The following is a 25,677-nucleotide window of genomic DNA, read 5'->3' on the forward strand; positions in this document are numbered from 1 at the left end:
GTAATAAGTGGCAGATATACAGGGCAACATAAAATGGAAAGCTGAATTGCTTCCCTGGAAACTGGTATGGCATTGATGGGCTGAATGGTCTCTTTCTGTGTCATTATAAAAGAGGGTTAGGCCACATCTAGAGTATCATATTCATTTCTGAAAGGGTGTGGAGGCTTTGGGGAGGGTGCAGATCAGGTTTACATGGATGTTGCCCAGATTAGAGGGCATGTTCTAAAAAGGAGAGGTTGGATAAACTTGCTTTCTATGGAGCAGTGGAAGTCAAGGGGAGAACTGTCTGATGTATATAAAATAAAGGAAGGCATTGATAAAGCAGACAGTTTTTAGCCTTTTCCCAGGGCTGAAATGTCTAATAAGAGAAGTCATGCATGTAAGGTGAAAGAAATAAGTTTAAATGAGATGTGGGGCAAGTTTTTTTACTGTGAGTGATAGGTGTGTGGAATGAGCATCTGATGTGGTGATGCAGGCGGGTATGATAGAAGTGTTTAAGAGAACAAAACAACAAAAGCAAAAAAAACTCCTTTCCCACCCTCACACACACAAGCCTCCAACCACAGGACAGGTTGTCTTTAAACAAAACATTGCCCCTCACAATCATGGCAAACTTCTCAATGCATTCTTTATATAAGAAATAAAGCCTGCTTGGAAAGTTAAAGTCAAAGTAAGTTTATTATCAAACTACATATACAGTATGTTACTATATCACACCTTGGGATTCATTTTCCTGCAGGGATTTGCAGGAAAATAAGGAAATACAATCGAGTTTATGAAAAACTATATAGAAGCAAAGACCAACAAACATCCTCTGCACAGAAGAAGACACATTGTGCAAATCAACACTCAGTGATATTGAGCACATGAATTGTAGAGTCCTTGAAAGTGAGTCAGTACATTGTTGAATCAGTTCAGAGTTGTGGCGAGTGAAGTTATCCATGCCGGTTCAGAAGCATAAAGGGTAACAACTACTCCTGAACCTGATGGCCTGGAACCTAAGGCTCCTGTACCTCCTGCCAATGGTAGTGCGAAAAGAGCACGGCCTGGATGGTGGGGGTTCTGGATGATGAATGCTGCTTTCTTGTGGCAATGCTCCTCGTAAACATGCTCAGTAATGGAGAGGGTTTTGCTTGAGATGGACTAGGCTGTGTCCCCCACTTTCTGTAGGCTTTTCCATTCCAGGGCATTGGAGTATTCAGACCAGGCCGTGACGCAATCTACCGAGTATGCTGAATCTGTGCAAACTTCTAACAAAGTGCCTTCTTTGTAATGGCACTTCCATGTTGGCTCCAGGGCAGATCCTCTGATGTTACTGACTCTCTCCATCTCTGATCCCCTAAAGAGGACTGGCTCATGGAACTCTGATCTTCTCCTCCTGCTCAATCTTACAGCAAAAGCATATTACTGTACAGAATCATAATCAGGTCCATTATCACTGACAATCAAATGCAATTTGTAAATAAATCGAGTTAAAAAGGAACAATGAGGTAGTGTCCATGGCTTCATGGATTACACAAAAGTCTGATGGTGGAGTGGAAGCTGTTTCTGAATTGTCGAGCATGGCTCTTAGGGCTCTTATACCTCTCCCTGATTGGTCGAGGCTCCTACGTGAAGGATGCTGCTTTCTTGAGGCACCACCCCTTGAAGCATTCCTCAACATGATGGAGCTGGCCACATCTACAACTTTCTTGTGATCCTGTGCGTTGGAGATTCCGTATCAGGTTGTGATGGAACTGGTCAGAACGCTCTCGATGTACACCGATTGAAATTTGTGACATACCAAATCTTCTCAAACTCTTTTCATTTAGCTATCTGATTAGGCACTTTAGTACTTTTCCCTCTGCTCTCAATAGTTTGTTGGCATTAGACAATAAGATGAACGTGTGTTTAATTCTGATAGTAAAATCACCAAGGATAAGTGGAACAACCAGACTCACAGAGGAATATATGCTCCTGTTGCCAATGCCCTAAATGGAACAGGAGGTGTGTTCTGAGATCATTTATTAATGTATTTATGAATGCTCGGCAACTAGGGCTTTGAACACTGCAATTGACTGATTCTTATGAGATAAGGGTCTCGCAGGATGATAAGCAATGGTGAGAAATGGAACTGGTGTGGAGATCATCCACAACTGAATTAATTGAATAGCAGAGTGAACTTGAAGACCCATCAAGGATACTTACAAGCAACATGCCACAAGAAAGCAGCATCCATCATCAAGGATCCCCACAATCCAGGCCTTGCTCTCTTCTCACTCTGCCATCACAAAGGATGTATAGGAGCATTAGGACCCATCACTAGGTTGAAGAACAGTTATTACCCTAAAGCCATCAGGCTCCTGAACCGGCGTGGGTGATTTCACTTGCCTCAGCTCTGAATTGAAACACAATCTACAGACTCACTTTCAAGGACTTTCCAGCACACGTTCTCAGTATTATTTTTTTCATTTTCACAATTTCTTTTGCACATTAGTTGTTGTTAATCTTTGTGAATAGTTGTTCATACGTTCTATTATATTTCTTTATCTTCCTGTAAATGCCTGCAAGGAAATGAATCTCAAGGTGGTAAACAGTGACAGATACATATTTGGTAATAAATAAATTTACTTTGTCTTGAATGGCTGAGGCATTTTCCAATGTTTTATTTAATAGTAGTGGAGACCTATTATTTTCAGCAGAGTTCAATAACGTTGTTTTATAAATCATTACATTTATATCAGTCAGCTGAGCTGACAGTGGCCGACCCTGAATCTGTATTTTAATGCACAATGATAAGACACTCAGTTCAGAGACCCCTCTTCACACCTGTGAGGTAAGGATGAAGAATGGTCCCAAATGGTTTGAAGGAAAGATCTAAGTGAATGTGTACAGCCGTGGCAGCACTGGAACGGTTTGTGGATAATTATGGGTCTCAACTTACGTGTGTTCTCATTCAATGGGAACTGAAGGAAACAAAGTAAAGAGTAGAGCTTTGAAATCACGAGGAGAATGAAAATGGAAAGGCTTTTATTTTCCTCTTTTTATTATAAATAAGAGGCGGCCATTTGGCTCATCAAGTCTTTGCTGGCAGTCAGAGCAATCCCAACCCCCACCCACGTATTTTCTGATAGCCAATTCTCTCCCGCATGCCCATTAGCTTCAATCTAAATCACCTGCCATTTACTGTACCTATCTTTGGGATAACTTACAATCACTGATTAACCTCCCCCCATGTATTTGGGACCTGGGAGGAAACTGGATACCTGGAGAAAGACCAAATGGTCACAGGGGAGTGCGCAAACTCCACACAGATTGCATGGTATCGAGCCCTGGTACTGGAGCAGTGAGGCAGTGCCACTAACTGCAGCACCACTCTGTTGCTCTTAAATCAAAGGAGTTAGTAATCTGGAAAACCATCTGAAGGAATACTGTCAGGAGCCCTAATTTTGTAGTAAGGATAATGGTCAGCTGTCCATGCTCACTATGATTAAGAAATAAGTTGGGTTGTAATCATTCCAGGATGCTAACTGCACAATTAAAAATCTCTTGGAAATTGTTTCAAAGTTGCTCTGATTCTGAAGCAACGGAACTGAACTAAGTGCTCAGCATATGGCAGGGGCAAAGTCCTAGCCCTCAAATAATCTGTGAATAGCTCAGAAAAAGTTAACATTTTTCCATTCAAACATATTAAATCATGGTGACATGTTAAATCTTAGTTGCTCTGGCACGTTTTTTATTAGAGTGAGTCTAATTATTTTAGACCTTCATGATTGTTGGCGTTATATCAAAAAATTTTTAAAAATCACGTTTATCTCTCTGGTAATATCTTTTTAATTTTGTTTTTGGTACATCATTTGGGATTGAATTAAATATTTGAATTTAATGTAGTCCTCTCTATTTCTGGATGTTATTTAAAAGACATAAGGACAGGTACGGTACATCGATAGAAAAGACTCGGGGCAGTTAAGTAAACACGATCAAATGAGACTAATTTAGATGGGTGTCTTGTCATCATGGACCAGTTGGGCCAAAGGGCCTGTTTCTGTTGACTATGACTCTATGATACTACATACAAAACTGTTTCTCACCTCTAAATATTTTATTACCATCTCACATTAGCCTTCCTTTGTTCCCAAGCTGACTTTTACTTGAAATGGGTATACTTAAAGTGGTGGTTGTTACGTTCTTAAGTGCCCCCCTCACTGGACCCCCTGCAGTTTGCGTACCATCCCAACCGCTCGACAGATGACGCCATTCCCACCACCCTCCACCTGGCCCTAACCCACCTGGACAAAAAAGACACATATGTTCGGATGCTGTTCATAGACTTCAGTTCAGCATTTAACACAATTATCCCTCAGAAACTGATTGGAAAGCTGAGCCTACTGGGCCTGAACACCTCCCTCTGCAACTGGATCCTAGACTTCCTGACTGGGAGACCTCAGTCAGTCCGGATCAGAGGCAGCATCTCCAACACCATCACACTGAACACGGGAGCCCCCAGGGCTGTGTGCTCAGTCCACTGCTATTCACTCTGCTGACCCATGACTGTGCTGCAACACACAGCTCGAGCCATATCACCAAGTTCGCCAATGACACGACCATGGTGGGTCTCATCAGCAAGAACGATGAGTCAGCTTACAGAGAGGAGGTGCAGCGGCTAACGAACTGGTGCAGAGCCCACAACCTGTCTCTTAATGTGAACAAAACAAAAGAGATGGTTGTTGACTTCAGGAGGGCACAGAGCGACCACTCCCCGCTGAACATCGACGGCTCCTTGGTAGAGATCGTAAACAGCACCAAATTTCTTGGTGTTCACCTGACAAAGAATCTCACCTGGTTCCTCAACACCAACTCCATAGCAAAGAAAGCCCAGCAACACCTCTACTTTTTGTGAAGGTTGAGGAAAGTCCATCTCCCACCCCTCATCCTCATCACATTCTACAGGGGTTGTATTGAGAGCATCCTGAGCAACTGCATCACTGCCTGGTTTGGAAATTGCACCATCTCAGATCGCAAGACTCTGCAGTGGATAGTGAGGTCAGCTGAGAAGATCATCGGGGTCTCTCTTCCTGCCATCACAGACATTTACACTACACGTTGCATCCGCAAAGGAAACAGCATTATGAAGGACCCCATGCACCCCTCATACAATCTCTTCTCCCTCCTGCCGTCTGGGAAAAGGCTCCAAAGCATTCGGGCTCTCACGACCAGACTATGTAACAGTTTCTTCCCCCAAGCTATCAGACTCCTCAATACCCGAAGCCTGGACTGACACCTTGCCCTACTGTCCTGTTTATTATTTACTGTAATGCCTGCACTGTTTTTGTGCACTTTATGCAGTCCAGTGTAGGTCTGTAGTCTAGTGTAGCTTTCTCTGTGTTTTTTTTAATTACGTAGTTCAGTCTAGTTTTTTGTACTGTGTCATGTAACACCATGGTCCTGAAAAACATCTCATTTTTACTATGCACTGTACCAGCAGTTATGGTTGAATTGACAATAAAAGTTGACTTGACTTGATTTTAATAAGGCATCACGAGGAAAAGGCACAAGAATGGAGTTGAGAGGAATAATAAATTAGACATGATGGGATGGCAGAGCAGACTCAAAGCGCCAAATGGCCTGATTCTGCCCCTAAGTCTTGTGGTCTTGTCCTGGTCTGCTTAATTAATGAAATTAGCTACTGCTTTCCCTCCTTAGGATCCACATCCTTTGTAGTAACACAGGGATGTTTTGACTCCCTAATAGCCACAAAACATTAAAATCTCTGAGCAACACGACATGTTGCACTCTTCTCAATACTAACAGTACAGGAGCCTTAGCACCCACTCCACTGTTTTCAGGATGTATTATTACCCTGCACCAATCAGGCTCCTGAACTGCCGCGGATAATTTCACTCACCTCAATGCTGAACTGATTCAACAACCTACTGACTCATTTTCAAGGACTCTACAGCTCATGATCTTGGTATTATTTATTTTTTATTTGCAGTTTGTCGTTTTTGCAAAGTGGTTGTTTGTCAGTTTCTGTTTATGTACAACGTTTCCTATTGTATTTCTTTATTTTCCTGTCATACATGCAAGAAAGTGAATTTTAAGGAAATATACAGTAAAGCACTATATATATATATATATAATGTAATTGATAATATATTATCAATATATACTTTGATAATAAATTTTACTTTAACTTTGCAACAAGCCCCATTTTTTCACTGCTGATTCCAAAACCCAATCATTGTATTTAAAGACTGTCATACCATGTGTATCTCTGGATGATTCAACATTGAGGAAGGTAAACTACAGGGGTTCTTGCTGTTTTGGTGAACCAAGGAATATTGGGAAGTTGCAACTGGGTCACTGAGCCAGGGCAACGAAAGCCGTCCGGGGTTCCAATTCTTGATTACTCTACTCTCTCTACACCGATGACTATGTGGCTATGCTCAGTTCAAACACTATCTATAAATTCGTCAATGATACAACTGTTTTCAGCAGAATCACAGATGGTGATGAGGAGGTGTACAGAAGTGAGATAGATCAGCTGTTGAGTGGTGTCACAACAACCACCTTGGACTCCATGTCAGGAAGACCAAGGAATTGATTATGGACTTCAGGAAGGGGAAAATCGAAGGAACACACAGCAGTCCTAATTGAAGAGTCAGCAATGGAAAAGGTGAACATTTTCATGTTTCTGGGAGTCAGTGTCTCTGAAGATTTATCCTTGTCCCAATATACTGATGCAATTACAAAGAAGGCACACTAGAGGCTATATTTCATGAGGTGTTAGAGGAGATTTGGATGTCACTGAAGACTAGCATATTGTTACAGATGTACTGTGGAGAGCATTCTAACTCATTGTATCACTGTTTGCTATGGAGGTGCCTTTCACAGGATCAGCAAAAGCAGCAGAGAGATGTAGACTTGGCCAGCTCCATCATGGGCACTAGCTCCCGCCCTCCCACCACGAAGGAAACCTTGAAAGGCTGAAGCATCAGAAAGGCATCCAACATCCCTCACCACCCAGGATATGCCCCTTCTCATTGCTACCTTCAGAGAGGATGTACAGGAGCCTGAAGACACACATGCAATGTTTTAGGAAGAGTTTCTTCCCTCCATCATCAATCTATGAACCCATGAATATTACCTCATTATTGGCTCTCTATTGCACTACTTATTTTTTACATATTCCATATTGTAACTTACAGCATTTTTTAAAGTCTTGCACTGTACAGCTGCCGCAACTAACAAATTTCACTTTGCCAGTGATAACAAACCGGATTCTTGATTACTCTAAAATGAACACTGCTAGTTCTACATATTTGCATATCAGCCAAGAACGGGATTGATGTTGTCTTGTGAGGTTGTTTGTAATCAAATCTAGATGGATATGATACAAGTCTTAATGAATCTGAATTTCATGTGTTATTGAACACTTGGGTAATATACAGGGGAGTATCATTCCCCCACGATGTGCTGGTGCCTTGGGAAGGAACAGTTCGAAATAATCAGAATCAGGTTTAACATCACTGGCATGTGTCATGAAATATGTTGTTTTGTTGCAACAGGTCAATGTAATACATAATGTTGAAATATATATTACAGTAAGAAATATATATAATATAAATAATCAATTAGTGCAGAGAAAAAAATCCGGTGAGATAGTGTGGTAGTTTCTTCAATGTTCATTAAAAAATCTGATGGTGGAGGGGAAGAAGCTGTTCCTAAAAGATTGAGTGAGTGTCTTCAGGCTCCTGTACCTCTGCCTTGATGGTAGCAATGAGAAGAGGACATGTCCTGGGTGGTTGGGGTCCTTAATTATGAATGCCATCTCTTTCAGGTATCGCCTTTTGAAGATGTTCTTGGTACAGGAAGCTAAAGCCCATAATGGACTTGGCTCAGTTTGAAACATTAAGCAGCTTTTTTTCAATCCTGTACAGTGGCCCTTCCAGTTAGAATGCTTTCCATGGTACATCTGTAGAAACTTGCAAGAGTCTTTGGTGACATACCAAGTCTCCTCAAACTCCTATTGAAATACAGCCATGGTCGTGCCTTCTTTGTAATTGCATCAATATGCTGGGCCCAGGATAGATCTTCAGAAATGTTGACACCCAGGAACATGAAACTGCCTACCCTTTCCACTGCTGATCTCTCAATGAGGACTGGCATATGTTCCCTCGACGTCCCCTTCTTCAAGTCCCACAATAAATTCCTTGGTCTTACTGACGTTGTTGTTGTGATACCACTCAACTAATTCCTGTATGTCTTCTGTCACCAGAGTAACTGCTGTTGCAGCATAGGTTGGAGCATCACTGAATTTAACTATGCACATACTATTGAACTCACCAGTCCCAATCCTTAACAGGTTGACCAACTATCTGTCAACTTGCATGACCTATTATAGTTGAACTGATATTCATGTCTAAGCCAAGGAATTCTGCCAGTTTACCCGAGGTCTCCATGTTGTTTTCCTCATTCTCACCGTGCATAAGTACAAGCCCCTGGGAACAAACATTCTGATAAAGCTTTGTCTGAACCAAAACGACAGGTTAAACCAAAAATTGGGACTAGCTGGGTAGACACACAGGACAGCATGGACTGGTTTGGCTGAGGGCCCTGTATCTGTGCTGGATTATTCTATGACTATGTGTGTATTGCCATTTGCACTTTATGACATTAGTGCATTTCATTGCTAGTTCAACGAACACCAGGAACAGAGTTTTTCTCTTAATCGTCACACTGGATATTTGCCACTCTAAATATCCTTTCCTGCTTTCTTGTTTGATCCTCTGGTCGACTTCTATGATTTATCTCCCTTAATTTGTTGTATTTTTCCTCCTATCATTCTCCTCTTCATGTCTATACCTTCCAACTGCAGTCACAGCCAGATGTGTCCCACAGCTATTAGCTGTCCAACAGCTATTGATACACTGCACGCTGTTGTTTGACGTAAAACTTAATTGTAATTGTTAGAAATTAACTGAGCACTCTCCAAATCAATAGCACCATTGTGCATTGAGTCAGCTTTCATAAGGTAAGCTTTCAAGCAAATTGTTTACTTAAAGCATTTGAAACTAGTAACAGATGGAGTGCCAGACATAATGGACATCTTAGTAATAACTCCTTTCATGAATGTCCAATTAAACAATGAAAATACAAATACAAAAAGAATGATTATATTTAAATTCACCCATACATGTGTAAACAGAATGCATTGTGCAGTATGGTTGTAAACCAAGTTTGTCTTATTATTCTTATTGTGTAGCCTTTGAATTTGAGTGCAAAGTCAAGTCCTTTCTTGCCTTTACTTTAAAGTATCCACCAATTGACCAAAGCGTACAGGATTTGCATAATCCAATATTTATGCAATTGGTTCAACTAAATCAGAGCAGTGTGGTCCAGTTTACTACTTTGACTAAAAATCATTGTGTTTGAATTCCTCGAGCAGGTAAATCTGAGAGTAGAAGTAGCTTATGGGCATTATATAAAATCTAAAGAAATTGTATGACCATGTGGATTAATTCATTTGGATACCGCGAGCAAGTTTGTATGACAGGATTAGAAGGTGTTACTTGACTGGGACAAAGGAAAGCAGATTTGGGGCTTCAAGCTGTTTGTTTAGTCTTTTACTACATCCCATTTAAAATCTTGTCTGACCAGTCTTTGCATTCTTTACATACATTGATGAATATAAATATCAATTGTACTTTGCAGATATATAAGCATCTCAGCCTGCTTTGTCGGTGACTGCATTTAATTCAAGCACATACTGTAGCCCCTTTCAAATCCAAGGTGCCGGCCTGTGTAATCTTCCTTCTTTCCTAAAACAAATGTGGTCTGGAGTTAACTGAAACGCACTTTTCATTAAAATCCATTGAAAACATTTCCAGTGGAGTTACTGTTTGGATGTGAGATCCTGACTGACGTGAACTCTCTCTAAAGCCCCATTCACACTGCAGCTGTGCGTTCTGGCTTGGTCTGATTTCTCAGCTGCCGAACATTAAACATGCAACCTCAAAATGGTGAGAGTTTACTAGCTTGCTTGTTATTAAGCTCTTAAAAAACTTTCCCCAAATGTGTACAAGTTTTAAAGCTGGCACCTAACTGAGATTAGATCATAGTTCAGAACCCCTTGCTGCAAGATATTGAGCTTCTCTTTCAGGATCAGAATCAGGTTTATTATTATTGACATACATAGTGAATTTCATTGTTTTACCACATTAGTACAGTGCAATACATAAAGTAACTATAACTTACAAGATATATAGAATGTGTGTGTGTATATATATTGGGTAGTTCAAAAAGAGAGCAAAAATTGAGGTAGTGTTCATGGGTTCATTGACCATTCAAAAATCTGATGGTGTGGTGGTGGAGGGGAAGAAGCTGTTTTTAAAATATTGAGTGTGTGCCTTTGGGCTTCAGTACCTCTTCACTGATGGCTGGGACAAGATGAGGGCATGTCCTCAATGATGACGCTCCTTAACAATGGATGCTGCGTTTTGAGATATCGCCTTTTGAAGATGTCCTTGCTGGTGTTTATCTTGGCTGATCAACGCCAGAGTACAAAGACCTGAAATCATTAGAAAAAATATTTTACCAATGTATCAATAAAAGCTGGAAAAGTTATTTTGCTCTGACTTAGCCTGCCTAGCGCACATCCTCAATCTCCTGCTGTATTCCTGAACTTCTTGGGGAAGTGTTCTGTGATTCCAAGCAATTGCTGAAAATCCATATTTAACTCTGACTAGTTGCAAATTGCCTGATCCACAATTTTGTTCATTTGGCATTTTTTCCCCTATCAGTGGATGGCATCAGATACAATGTTTACTGCAACTAGGAGAGGTATGTCCATACAAATTAGATCCAACTGAGTTCATTCAGAGCAAAGAAGTATGAAGTGGAGTGTCTGTCTATATAACACAGTGGCCAGTTTATTAGGTATATCTGTACACCTCGTTACTGCAAATCCAATCGAGTGGCTGCAACTGAATGCATAGAAGCATGCAGACATGGTCAAGAGGTTCAGCTGTTGTTCAGACCAGACATCAGAATGGGGAAGAAATGTGATCTAAGTGACATTGACAGTGGAATGATTAACGGTGCCAGACGGGGGTGGTTTGAGTTTCTTAAAAATTGTTCTGGAATTTTCATGTAAAACAGTCTCCGGAGTTTAAAGAGAATAGTGTCAAAAACAGAAAACATCCAGTGAACAGTAGTTCTACCGGAAAAAAATGCTTTTTTAATCAGATTGGTCGGAGGAGACTCTGACCAATTTGAACCAGACTGGTTCAAAGTGAAAGGAAGGTGGCAGCAACTCGAATAACCATTCATTACAACAGAGTTGTACAGAATTGCATCTCTGAATGCACAACACGTCGAACCTTGAAGTGGATAGGCTACAGCAGCAGAAGACCATGAATTTACACCCAGTGGCCACTCTGTTAGATCCATAACAAAATGACTACTGAGTGTGAGGTGAGTGAGGGCTACCATTGGTCAGAGTTAATCATGAATATTGCATCCTAGCTGTCTAGGTACACAAGCCTGGGCAGTACGATATGGAGAGCAAGCTGGTGCCCATGTAGCAAGCTCCCCCTCTCCGTGTATCTGATGAACCCATAGGAACAACAGAGACCAATACAGTTTGGTACCAGCAGCTTCGCGGAACTTGGCAGTCAGCATTGAACTCAATGTAGGACTGCCTCAGGGACTCCAGCTCCGGATTTTTCCCTTGGTTTACTCCCAAAGTGTTTCCCATGAGTGGGAATAGCCGCAGGCCCCGGAGGTTTGAGATCAGAATTTTCCATCTCCTAGATGAGCTGTCAACCTCATCTAATGGTACCCATTTGCCTGAAGTGACTGGTTTTAAAGCACCACTAACCCACCTTTGCACCTTCTCTTGACAGTGGTCTGCCAGGCTTATTAGCTAAGCCACATGTGAAGGCCAGGAGCTGAACTTGGTTGTCAGAGGCTATTTGAGGTGCATGCCATAAAGGGAGCATTTAATAGGTAGTGGGAGTTTGTTCCCCATTACCACCCCCAGCTATAACAACCTTAAGGAACTGAGCAACACACACAAAATGCTGGAGGAACTCAGCAGGCCAGGCAACATCTAGGGAAAAGAGTACAGTCGACATTTTGGGCTGAGACCCTTCAGCAGGACTGGAGAAAAAAGATGAGATGTCAGAGTTAGAAGGTGGAGGAGGGGAGGAAGAAACACAAGGCGATAGGTGAAACAGCGGGTAGAGCTGAGGTAAAGAGCTGGGAAGTTGACGTAAAAGAGATACAGGGCAGGAGAAGGGGTAATCTAAAGAGCGTATAATTCTGACGGTATACAGGGCACAATTTCCAAATTTGTAGGCCACACTAAATTTTGTAATACTGCAACATTTAAGGGAAACATTAATAGACTGTCAAGAGATATTGAGAGACAGGTACAAATGAATTTTTAATGTCAAGATATAGGAAGAGTAATGATGGGAAGAATGAGAAGAGGCAATATTAGTTAGAGTGCACAATTCTAAAAGGAGAACCAGACCAGAACGATCTGGGAATATATATGGGCAAAATCGCATTAACATTGGGAGGAGAGGTTGGGAAAATGATTAAACAAGCACATGGGATCAATATAGCCAAAACTCCAAACTCTGAGGTACTGAATGCAGTTCTGGGTGCCACAGTTCAGGATGTATGTAAAGGATCTGGGGAGGGTGCAGAAGGTATTTACAATTATAATTACATAGATGAGGGACTTCACCTCTAGGGGCAGACTGGAGGTGTAATTCTTGAATCAGAAGAGGGTGCAAGGAGATCTGATAAAGGAATTTAAAATCATAAAATAGCAAGAGAGAGGTTGCAGCCAGTATTCAGAAGTTGGGTGGTTAAAGAACTGGGGTCATAAAATGAAGGCAAATGACCAAAATTACATAATGAATAACTTTTTTATATATACAGAAAGTAGTCGGTTTCTGGATAGCACTGGAAATGGAGCTAGATAGGCGTCTGAAAGGAAAGAGCTGGTAGGGCTGTGGAGAGCAGGCTAGATTGGAGATGGATCAGACACCATAGGTAGAATGGTCTCCTGTTGTAATGATTTTACGATCAGTTGGAATCAGATCTAATGAGCTGAATCAATTCCAAATTGGAGCAACTGAGAACACTGAACCAAATCAAAGGGGCTCGGTCAGTCTAAAGCAGAGCAGCTGAGCTGAATCAGTCTGACATTTTTCAACCAGGAGAACACTTTATTAAAATGTTGCAATGGGATCTTTCACATCCACCTGTGACAACCTAGGTTTAACATCTCAAGGTACTCCTAACAGAGAAGAGGCCCTTTGGCCCACAATGCTGTGTCAAACCAGTTAAATTAGGAATCAAGTGCCCAATCAAACCAATCCCTTCAGCCTACATAATGTCTATATCCTTCCAGTTCCTGCATATACATGCGCATATCTAAGAGGTTTTTGAATGCCCCAATGGTATGTGTCCACCAGCACGCAAGGCAGCATATTCCAGGTGCATTCTGCCCCCTGTGTAAAAAATTACTTGCCTATCATGTGATAGGGACACCTCTGGCAAAATTCCTCAGTCCTGCACTCAAGTCCTGACTGTTTTACACTCAAGTTTCTGGAATGATTAGCACTGACATCTTCCCAACATATACGAAAAAGTCCAAGTTTATTGTTATTTCAACCATTTTCATGTATACTGCCAAATGAAACAATGTTCCTCTGGACCAAGGTGCACAACACAGTACATATACTTGTACTCACACACAACACATAAAGTAATATTACTACAAATAAATTAATAAGGTGCATTTATTTACAACACAAAGAGAAAAGTAAACAGTACAATGCTACTGGCGTTTCATATGCCGTGAAACCTTGGTGGTGACAGGAAATTCAGTAGTCTCATGGCCTGGAAGAAGAACCTGTTCCCCATCCTAACAGTTCTTGTCCTAATGCTCTGGTACCTCCTGCCTGATGGTAGCAGTCAACAAGATTGTTGGGTGGATGGGAGGGATCATTGACAACACTAAGGCCTAAAAAAACACATCTTGTATGTCAATGCTGTTTTAATGTTTACTCAATGTTATCAGGACACACCATTAGACCATTGTACTGTGTGGCATCTTGCCATCCACAGCAACACTAGCTGCTGGGAAATTCAGCCAGTCAAGTAGATTTATTTTATATTTCATAAATAACCTTTATCCATAATTGTATATACAAGAAAGAAACAATGCAAAATAAACACCCCATAGTTCAGGTGGAGACCCTTCATTTGGACTGAATGATAGAGGGAAGATAGCCAGTAAGGGAAGAAGTGGAACCTTCTACTCTTTCCTCGCACATCTGCCTATCATCCCTCCACACCTATGGCCTACTAGCTTTTGCTCCAGCTCTTCCTTTCACCTTTTTCCTCAGGTTATTTACCTCATCCCTTTAGGACAGATGAAGAGTTGCTGAACCTATAGCACAGACGGCTGTGGAGGCGGAGTCATTGGGTATATTTGTCACAAATGTTGATAGGTTCTTGATTAGTAAAGGTGCCAGAGGTTACGGGAGAAGGCAGGAATGGCGGAGCAGACTCGACGGGCCAAATGGCCTAATTCTGTTCCCATGTCTTGCGGTCTGTCAATCGAAATGAAAAGTCTCAACTGCTGCCCATCCAGCTAAGTTTCCCCAGCACCGTCCGTGTTGCTCCAGATTCGGGAATCTGCAGGCTCTTGTGCCTCCATCTTGCTCTTCACAATTGGTTACTGCATTCCCTATTTTTCAACGGGGGTGACATTTCATTGGCCGAGAGACAGAGATACTGCACGGAAAATGTCCCCCATCCCGCAGTCGGCGTTAAAACGGGATCTAATGGTGTTCTATCAAAGAAAATCTTTGTTTTCCTTGATACCATAACCGCATCAGAATCTTGTTCCATCGGGTGTCATTCACGCCAGCTCAATTGTAAGGCAAATCGTAGTTCTCATGACTGTTTGCTTGTTATCGCTGTCTGAGGATCAAAGTTAGCTGAAGCCACAAACCAGCGAGCTGATGATTGGTGGGCTAAGAAGTTGTAGTTACTCTTAAGTGACTCCAGCATCTTGTAAAGAGTAGGGCCCATGCAATTGACTTTGAGAGTTCAGTCAATCCCTTTGCAATCAATTTGAAATGCTATTCACACGTTGCTTTTTTAATTCTGACAAGTCGTAAATTGCGAAGCACTCTGCTCTGCTTTGCCCGTTGTCACGGTAATGATTTTTAAATCTTGAGGTTCAAGCCCACATCATTGCTCAACATGCTGCCGAAGGAACAATGGGAAGGTTGGCAGCTGATGGCACTTCATGCTTACAACGTTGGCCATCCTGTTTAACTGTCCCGTGGCAGAATTAAATAGCTTTAATGTGAGAAATTGTGAGTGATTCCTCGAACTTTCAAACTAAATCACTCTTGATTTGCAACTGCAAGATACATTTGAAACCAGTTCCATAAAAGTTTGCAACAATCTACCAGCAGGTCGAGCAGCATCCGTGAGGAGAAAACGATAGGGTCTGCGGATACGATCGGGTCTTTTAAGAGACTTCTGGATAGGTACATGGAGCCTAGAAAAATAGAGGGCTATGGGTAAGCCTAGTCATTTCTAAGGTAAGGACATGTTCGGCGCAACTTTGTGGGCCAAAGGGCCTGTATTATGCTGTAGGTTTTCTATGTTTCTAAAAGAATTGTCGACGATTCGAGTCGAACCTCTGCGTCTCAGTCCTGATCCACCTGAAACGTCGACGATTTATTTCATTTCACAGATGCTGCTGGAACCAGTGAGTTTTGGTGCTCTGGATTTCGCAAACCCTTGTACCTACCAATGAGGTCGAATTAATCCGACTTCTTCCTTTAGTCGGGAGCGTTATTACTCACTCCATAATTACTTGCTTCATTATGTGTAACATTCGCTGGTATCTCGCAATGGCCAGATCTTCTTGGCGTGCAGAGAGCGGATGCATAGAGACCGTTCTCATTGGTGGAGGGTACGAAAACTAGAGAAGGAATGGATATGATTGGTCAAAGAAGCAAAAGCAACACGAGGATTTTTTTATATATGCAGTGGATGGTTAGCATCTGGAATGCAGGTTGAGTGCAGGAGTAATCGAAGTTATCCCAGTTATAGGACTCATAGGGGAACTGGATATACTCCCAAAAAAGCTATGGGGGCGGGATTGGGAACGCTGTATTTCTCCAGTGGAGACGGGCCGTATGGCCTCCTTTCGCGCTATAACCTTTCTGTAATCCCGCTAGAAGAGCAACCGATGCTGGTCTGAGTTGATTTGCTCTGAGTTACCTACCTCCTGAGCAAGTTTATCAAGTGTTAGGCCTTCCAATCGTATTAACTTTGTGGCGACACTTATTGTCATGCTAAGAGGCAAAAATGCTAACTGTTTCCCTTGTTAGCACTTGTCACGTCTCCGATCTCTATCTGTCGGGGAATTTTAGTACATAAAGAATCTCTGTCCCCACCCGCCTCACGCCCCAACTCCCGCGACGGGGCTGCGTTTCCCCGGGCTGGTGGGAATGCTGGAATTGTTTCGCAAAATAAAAGGAAGCATTTGTTTTCCGAAACTACATGGGAGAGCTGGAACATCAGTCGGAACCCAGTTCACTCAGGAAACTCTTCATTAGCGCTTCGCACACGTGGACGCCAGATGCATCCACGGAAAAGGGACTGGGCAGATCTTAAGTAATAATCTTCCTTTGTTTTCTGACGTTGTTCTGAAGATCGACTGGTCGTAGCCTTCGAGGATGCCTCCGTCTTCCAACCCTGGAAAACAGCGACGATTCTTTTGAATTTTCCGAACGGGAACAAAACTAAAATAAAAACGAGCAGCGCAGATCAATTAAAGCCAGGGAAGAAGATGGATAATGTTAATTAATCTACATTTTAAATTGTAATTATGTCATCCCACGAGACCGGGAAACAGATCAAATTAACAATTAAAATGTGATTCAATCTTCGACAATATGAAATAAGGATTCATCAACTTGCGCTTCTTCCGAGTGGAGCGTTCGAAACGGGATGGGTGGGTTTCACTGGGAATGTGGGCACTGCACTTAGTAGCAGTAAATTTAATTGACTACCTTCACGGGAAGTGGCTCAATATTCAGGTGAAATGCCTGCTCCTGTCAGCTATCGCAAACCAAACTTCGCAGCTCTGATATTACCTGGGAAACTCCTCCCCGCTTTTCCGACTTGCACTTTCTCACAATTAACAGAGACAAACTTTCTTTCCTACTTGCTTTTCAACCGGTCCTTTTCGCCACCATCAGCAACCCCTCAACCACCATTCCCCCCCCCCCCCAATCATCGATTTCAGAATCAAAGGCTCCCAAGCATTCCTGGACGGAGAAGCTCATTATTTAAAAACATTATTTTTGGTTGAAAGTCTGCAGGGAATATCTTCCATTATCCATTCGTCATCTGCGCTAATTAAGTTTCTACATGAAGTTAGGTTAAAAAAAATCTGTTAGAAATTAACACTGTGCAATCTTCCAGGTTTGATCACCAAGTTACAATGGGCAGCTTTCAAAACCTACATATGGCCTTCCTTCTAAGGAATTGATTAAGTGAGTCCGGATGAAATTCAAATCCTTCGATTTGACCTTTGCCTGGCCTGAGAGGTTGCAATTCGCATAACAATTTCCTTTTGTTCTTTGTTGCAGTTATTAATCCAACATGAGCTTCGAATTAATCAGGGTGATGCGTTGTTACATTTCTAATTCACAGCCCTACTGTTTGTGTCTTTTTTAATTAAGGCAGAATGATAGCATGCTGATGTTGGCTTCTTTGCTCATCACAGAGGGAAAGGCTAAATGGGCAGGATGAGATTAGTCCAAGGTTCCACTTAATTGTTTTCTGCTTCCTTTTAAATAAAGGCTGTGAGTGAACATGCTAATTCCAGGCTGTGGCAGATCGAGCAGCGAGCGCAGTCACTGTAGTTCAGTAACATCCTCTAATGGCTTTGGAGGTCAGTGCATTTCGAGGCCTCAGTCGTTTATTAAAAAAAACCCTCTCCCTCCTCCCCCCCCCCCCATCACGCTACCTCTTTATTTTACCATCCCCCAGTGGTGCTGTTTGATGTGATAAAAGAGAAAAATGTTGTCTAACACTCTAAAGGCTGGTTAATTTGCGTTAACCAGATGAAAACAAATGCACTACATCATATTTCATTAGCAGCCCTGCTTAGCTGTCCTTCATTACTAAGTACTTCCAAGCCTCAATCTGTGGAAGACGCGTGATTAGGCCAGAAATAATGCTACTTTCCACGTTCATTGTATTGTAAATTACCTTTCAGGTCCACTACTCTATCAGGAGTCAGGGTACAGGATTCGGTGCTGATACATTTTTGACTACTCTGTATACATAAGTAGAACTGAGATCATTATGTGGTCCTGTATTTGAGTAATTTTTATTTAAGATGTCAAACAATAGGCTGTTGATTGGAGGGACGAGAAGAGAACAATAAACTTCTGTGCCACATAATAGACCACCATTTGCAAGCTCTGCTTTAGAAGGGCCCTCTTTATTGTTTTTTGTACAAAAATGAATCTTGGGAGGAGGAATATTTTGCTGAGGTATGTCATTATTTTGCAAATTTCTATTATCTCATCATGTTGTCTTCATTGTAAATTGCAGCTAATTAGGAACCTAGTTAGAGCACGGGCTTTGAGCCTGCTTTTTTGAAAGGAACACACAGATTACCACACTACAAGAGAGGAAGGAGTAGAAAAAGGAGATTAATCTGGTTACCTTGGCAACCCTCGCTTCCATCTGTGAAGAACAATACATTTTTGTTTCCTTGGCTCAGTTCAAATCTGTTTTGTTTAGAAAAAAACGTGGCCTCTACAACAATGCTGAATTCTGTCTGCCGGGTTTACCGGGTGCAATTTCACTGCAAGTTAGGCTCTGGAGGGAATGGGAAGATGAAAGAAAATACCCTGAGCGCTGTCAAAGGTCGTGACCTTGCTGCACAAAGCTAGCAGTTTTTTTTACTCCCAAATCCCTTCTGAAAGAAAAGCTCTTAATGAAATAATATACTGTGGATTTGGACACCTTGTAGTCTTTATTAAAAGCAAGAGTCCTATATTTTGATGTGCCTCATTAAGGTTGAAACCTTTACAGTAGGATTATTTTAAATATGACGACTAACTTTCATTTTAAACTAAAGACACGCTTCATTCAGTGTCTGAATCTCCAGCATTTGCCAGTCCACTGACTGACTTGCGTTGAAAGTAACTTTTCATGGTTCGCTTTTAGTTTTTTTTAACCAACTTTTTATCCTTGCTTCGCCGTTTCTCTCGCCATCTGAAGCCCAACAAATATTCCTTGACAGGCTGTCTAGGTGGCCTTAACCATCTCGTTTCCAGACTGCAATCCACCCTAGAACATGTGGGAGACATGCGGAGAAGTCACAACGCCAGATGGCACGGGATCTTTCGATTAGATTGTTGTGCTGTGCATAACGGGTTTAATCGAAGGGATCAACCTAATTGCATTGTCAGTGAAATAAGGATGGATTCGTTTCCATTCGTATTTTGTTTTAAGAACTGCATCCAAAAAAAAGTACAAATTTACTTTCCATTAATACCTTTACACTTGCAGTCACAACTGGGCATCGCACATGCACAGCTGGGGAAACTCAATGAAGCCATTGTCTGCCCTTCCTCCTACCTGCACTGGGAGAGGTGCACCCCCCCCCCCCCCACAGTGCCGCCTAAATGCAGAGGAAAGAGTTTATCTTGGTATTCGGCCGAGTTCCTGTTATTTTTTCTCGCGATCGAATTTAAATACAATAAGTCAGTGTGCGTAGTCTTTCCACCGCTGAATTTAAGATTTGAGTCGCTTTGGTCTGTTAAATTCGTCAATCACCGGTCCCCGCGAATGTATAGAATCGTTAGAGCCAGTAATAGGCATATTAACATTTAGTTTTACCTGCGGTAGAGAAAGAGATTTTCCAGAGTGCAATACTAACCTGAATAATCTCTGAGTTGTAAAACAAATAAAATCTGTGTTCTATATGTAGCAGAGTTAAAGGTCCCAGGAACGGTTTAAACGTCTGATTGTCTCCACTGTTGTAGATTTAGTGGGGAAATGTTAAATGTATTTAGTCTTAACATACAGAGTGTGTAAGCTCGATAATATAAGTGCATGCACGTGTATATACGTTGAGTGAGCTTGTATATATGTGTGCGAGTGTGTATGTGCGCGCGCTTGTGTAGATTTATTTACTTTTTGGTATTTGAGTTACCCTGGAGAATGCCGTCAAAGCACAATGAAAGCTTTTATCTGTGTTGGCAATGGTAACCGTAGCCCCACTGACCAAGAATGGTCAATATTTGTCGAATCCTTCCCTGTAATTGGAAAAGATTCCACTTATGCACTTTGTAATGGCTGGTTCGACTAATGGAGCACAAACGAAAAAGGAAGGAATGTTTTAATAAATATTTTCCTGATAAACATGCGGCAGAAGGTATACAAGGGATGACTGCTGATCATCAAGATGCAAACTGGAAGTCTTGTCTGACTGCTGCCACAACTGGGCTGGGGCAATTGACTGCGGTTTTGGCCTGTGGTCTCAAGACCCTTAATGTTACCCAGCTGCAAGGCAAAAAGTCTGGGTTTTATTTTTAGTGCGCACTGTGCCAGCATGGACATGGGTTATAGAGACTGTTTAAGCATTGTCTACTTCACTTCCCAGAATAGACCAGTTAATCATTTTGGCTTTAAAGGGAATTTCCTCACGGAATTCTCTGCAGAAAATCTAATCAACTGACCTGCAGAATCCAACAATAAAAGGCCTTTTATTTTGGGCGGGCTATATACTGTAGCCTTTTGTGCGGCGTGAACCCTCCCAGTAGGAGTGGATAGTTGGGTCTGTGTGTTGTGTGTTATGTGTACAGCTTTGTATAGACTTTTAACCAGATGCTGAAGTGCATTGGCTAGCTTAGTCTCAGTGTGTATATCATCTATGTCAGGTCCCATTACCTGATTACCTCAGTCCCCAATCAGACTGGATCTAGATAAATTCCGGTATTATGGCTATTCCACGCTGTTAGCTTTTTAAAAAGTGGGACTTCTCCCTTGTTATCTTTCTCTTACTTGCAGCCCAGTTGGTCAGAAGAGATTAAAGAGACTCAGGATTGGGGGCTCGCTGTAGTTCTATGTTCCCTCTCGCCTTCGCCGCACAGTTAACTGTTAAATCTTGGCTCAGGGACTCCTCACGTTTCCATGGAGGTCGGGTTTAAACTTGATCTGATGACTTAAAAAAATCTTACCAGTAAATTTGCACCATTCTGGTGAACCTAGTCCTCCCAAGAAATAACAGAGAGACCGATCGGGTGAGTGACATGTTGTTTACAGGTTTCCTAGACGGGGCCTCTGCTGTATTTCATATGTCAAAGTTGCCCTTTCTTCCCTCTAACAATGCTCGATTGTTTTTGCGGAGAATATAGGTTCCAAACGCAAGAGAATGCGGTGCTATATTTTTGCTGCCAAATTCCTATCTCTTGTTTTTCTTTGCAAAGCGCTCACAAAGAAGCCATAACTTACCATCAATTGCGAGCTTTTTTTGATGCCACAAAGCTCCTCTGTTGCTTGGCAAATAAGCATTTTTGGACAATGAAGAGGCAGCCATCCAGCGAGCTCGTCTGTCACGGTGGCAGTGGCGAGCAGGGAAAGTGGCTGAATCGAGCGGCAGTCTGATCATGTCGGGACCCGCGGCAGTTAAAGTCCACGAGACGGCTTTTTCTTTAAGACATTCCGGCGACTCTTAATTTTTTTTTCTGTTGTTTGTTGTGTTTCCTTGCCTTTTTTGTTGTTTGTTAACAGGGATTTCAGTCGCAGGATCAGTTGCATCAGCGGTATGCAAAGATTGATAGATTTAGTTTGAAACAATTGTTGGTACTTGTTTTGACAGAGGCAAGTTCCCGCATTCAGCATGCTCAGCGGTCCCGGATTGCCTCAGGAATTCAAAAGGTGAGTTAAGCTCGAGAGAAGCGAAGTAACTTTTCTGAAGGGATGACCTCTCTCCTTTTTCTCTCGCTAATTTCGAGTATTTTAAATATGTAATGGAAGCAGAAACGAAAGTTAACGACGTGTTGAATTTCTTTATTCCAAGCTGCCGGATTTTGAGATGTATGTATTTTGCTGTTTTGTTTTTGTAATCATTGACTTGTAAGCATTGCAATACAAAATGAGTCCAGTCGGCCCATTGAGGGCGTGCCAGCGCTTTGAAGGAACTAGCCAGTTCTCCTGTGTCATTTGCCTGCTTTCCCGCATTTGTTTTAAGATTAGTTCACGGCAGACTTTATTTTCAGTGTTATTGGTGGTTGCTTTAGCGATTTCAGCTCCGATGGGAAAGGGAGCGCCTCAACGCACTTAAACTTGCCACTATGTTGATAGTGAAGGGTCGGCGGTGAATGACCATGTCCCGTTTTACAAGAAAATAGAACCAGGCGTCCAAGAACTCGATTGCCCGTGAGACCCCCTCGGTGCTGTCACGTGACTTGAGATTGGGCCAATGTTGCCACACCGTATTTGAGGAGTTAATGTTGGTCAGAATGCCTCAAAGCCCAAAGAAAGTTCTTCATCTTCCTGTGTGTTTCCTAATGTACTATTGATAATTGATGGCAGTATGACATTAAGGACTTTGTTCTTGTCTTCTTGTGGACAGGAAGCCGTTCTGGCAGCCTCCGCTCTGAGGCAAAGGGAGCACAAAGATTGCTTTGGTTTGTCTCAGGGAGAACGGCGCAGGATGGGTGATGGGTTATGTTATGATAAAGAAGGATTTTATTTTCTCCCGTCAGGCCCTTGTTTAACCTAATATAATTACACATACATCTGCAGTGTTTCCCCCCCAAGTTGCCCGTGGCTCCTTTTGACAAGAGCGGGCTTTTGAGAAACAATTTGCTTCATTTCATCTCACTTTGAAGCTTCGGCTGAAACGACGAGAAGTAGTTCACCAAGACTTCTGTGATTTAAAAAAAAACAACTAAATCCGAACTGATCGCGTGTCACGATTTGTAAATTTAGAGATGCATCGATCCTCCCCTCCACAAGCAAACTGCTTCCCAAAACTGATGTAGATGCACCGAGTAGAATGGGCAAAATTGTGTTTAAAATCTTCTTTTCGTTGAATGCGGATATTGCAAACCTAAAACTTAACAATACAGAGTAGCAACAGTTTTCTTTACACCTACAAAAAACACTCTCATTTTTTTTATTGGCTGGGACTGCAACAAACGTTTCTATTATGTTAAAGTAAAATAAACAAATTGGAATGGCGATTTGCAGATCTCCTTGTAGGCATCCCCCCAGTAACAGAATTATTGGCATGCGCTCGGCGCGTTTGGAGAACAACAGTTTATTCAGCTGGACTGTCACTGAATTTTAATTCATACAGATTGTAACAAAGATGAAATGAACTACTGAGTGTCAAAATCTTCGGTCTACCCTTTGAGCGATCAAATGGTGCTTAGAATTACCACTGTTTTCAAGTACGCTCAACTGAATGGAGAATGAAGTATTTCCACTGTTGTATTCAGAGCAGTTAGCTATAGGACTAGTGTCAGGGATATAGATAGAGTGACAATTGCAAGGAGAGAATGATTAATAATAATATAATTCCAGCACGTGCATCTCGAAGCAGGAGCTTTAAAAGCAAATATTTGCAAAAATACTGCGAAATTATTAAACTTGAGTAATTGACTGCTATTTAACTCTAGGTATTGAATATCTTTTGGGATCTTAAGCTTGGGGATAGTTTTTTTGTATAGGACAGTCAGATACAATACTGTGTGTATACGTTATACATATTCAAGCGTTAACACTGTCTCCGAGGATGAAAATAAAGTTAAGCTCCCAGGGGGGCAATGGGATATTAACCCGATGTATGCGGAACGCCTTCCACAGTTACTGGAAACAATCTCGACATCTGAGTGCGGGAATGCAAAGGCAGACAAGATTCTTGTAATGTTCAAAAGGGAATTTTTTTTTGTTGGCTCTGTGAAGCTGAGTCTGGGGTGCATCGAGCTGACACATTCTATAAAGTCGTGTGAAAGTATTGTCAGCGGCCGCTTGACTGTAGACGGGTGCTTGTGCGTAAACTTTTTCTCCTGGTTCCGCAATGAATGTTCAGGATGTTTCGGTCTCGTAACAGGCAAAGCGTAAAGGCAGGGTGATCCCGAAGCAAATTGTGCGCGCGAACGTGCTTTGGTACGAGTCATCTACAGAGACAGAGCATCACCGGTTCGGCTTGGGTTCCTCAGCCCACCACGGTGGAAGGGTGGGGAGAGAGGGATTGCGACAATATTGAGGAGGTTGGGAGGTGGTGGTGGTGGTGGTGGTGGGGGGGAGTAGCAGGTGGCTCCGGACATAATATTGGGAAAGAGACTTAACAATGCCCAACTTTCTGCAATTATTTCCGATTGATTTTTCTTACTAAATATTTTTGATATATTTATTACTGAATTACAAAATTGCCTTTATCCATGCCAAATGGTACGATAAAAGATCAAACTTTAAGCATCTTTTTAAAGTTGCTCCTTTTAATTTTGTATTTTGTAAGTTAATTATTCCAGTGCTGCTGTTCTAACAAAGGTTGACATAATCGACACAAAATGCTGGAGGAACTCAAAAGGCCAGGCAGCTTCAATGGGAAAATGTACAGTCGACGTTTCGGGCCGAGTTCCTCCAGCATTTTGTGTGTGTTGCTTAGATTTCCAGCATCTGCAGATTTCCTCCTGTTTGTGATTGACATAATCGAGAACGGGCAACTACCCCATTCAAGAGCAGAATTAAATTCTACTGGGGGGGACATGACATCTGAAATTCATCCCTTCCGTCTCTCCAGCCCATCCTCCTCCACCTCTCACACTAAAGAGAAATTCATCCGATTTTCACACGCATTCGGTTTAAACGATAAACTGTTATTAAAGCTCCTCTTCCCCATCCTCTCTTGGTGTCTGGAGCGTTTGCCTTGTGATTCAGTTGTTACAGTTTCTTAAATGTACCCCACCTTAATTTTTTTCCTCCTCTAGTTTTAGCGCATGTTCCCCTCATTCTTCTACACTCCTTTCTTTTTCCAACCATTCTCCTACCCATACTTTTCCCTCTTCCTGCTTTCTTGGCTCCTTTCTCACTGTAATTGTCTTTTAACCCCACCCCCCCTTCAGAAGTAGTTGTCTCCTTTTAGCTTCACAACTTCAGATTGCCCACTCAATTATACACAAAACAACCTTTATTTTTGTGAAATGTATGATGCCAACAAATTCAGAATCTGAATCTGAATCAGGTACATTGAACTGATTCACTGGCATACGTTGTGAAACTTGCTGTTTTTGCAATACATTAAAATCGCTAAGTTACATTATTATAAGCAATGCAAAAAGAGAGACAAAAGATAGTGAGGTCGTGTGCATGGGTTGTTTCACTGTCCATTTAGAAATCTGATAGCGGAGGGGAAGAACTGTTCCTAAACTGTTGAGTGTGTTCACATTCAGGCTCCTGTACCTCCTCTGTGAAGGCAGTGATGAGAAGAGGCAGTATGGTTAGCACAATGTTCTACAGTACCAGTGACCTGGGTTCAATTCCCACTTCTGTCTGGCAGGAGTTTCTACATTCTCTCTGTGACTGCATGGGTTTCCTCTGGGTGCTCTG

General features: G+C 42.0%; 1 protein-coding gene across 11 annotated transcripts in view; it reads left to right on the forward strand.

The window, feature by feature from the left end:
• Window positions 1-25,677, forward strand: part of sox5 (SRY-box transcription factor 5) — a 388,193-nt gene that overhangs the window by 104,202 nt on the left and 258,314 nt on the right. For 3 of the 11 annotated variants that reach the window (XM_073066079.1, XM_073066069.1, XM_073066080.1), the window contains exon 1: window positions 21,938-21,996. The exons of 4 other annotated variants lie outside the window; for them this stretch is intronic. In XM_073066079.1, coding sequence (XP_072922180.1) covers window positions 21,959-21,996 — 38 coding nt within the window. In that variant the 5' untranslated portion in view covers window positions 21,938-21,958. Of the gene's footprint in view, window positions 1-20,754; window positions 21,360-21,859; window positions 21,997-22,032; window positions 22,156-25,677 lie in introns of those variants that run through there. 4 more of the 11 variants (XM_073066071.1, XM_073066074.1, XM_073066070.1 and 1 more) reach the window with 4 other exon arrangements.

This window comes from Hemitrygon akajei, chromosome 14, assembly GCF_048418815.1.
Source record: "Hemitrygon akajei chromosome 14, sHemAka1.3, whole genome shotgun sequence".
NCBI lineage: Eukaryota > Metazoa > Chordata > Chondrichthyes > Myliobatiformes > Dasyatidae > Hemitrygon > Hemitrygon akajei.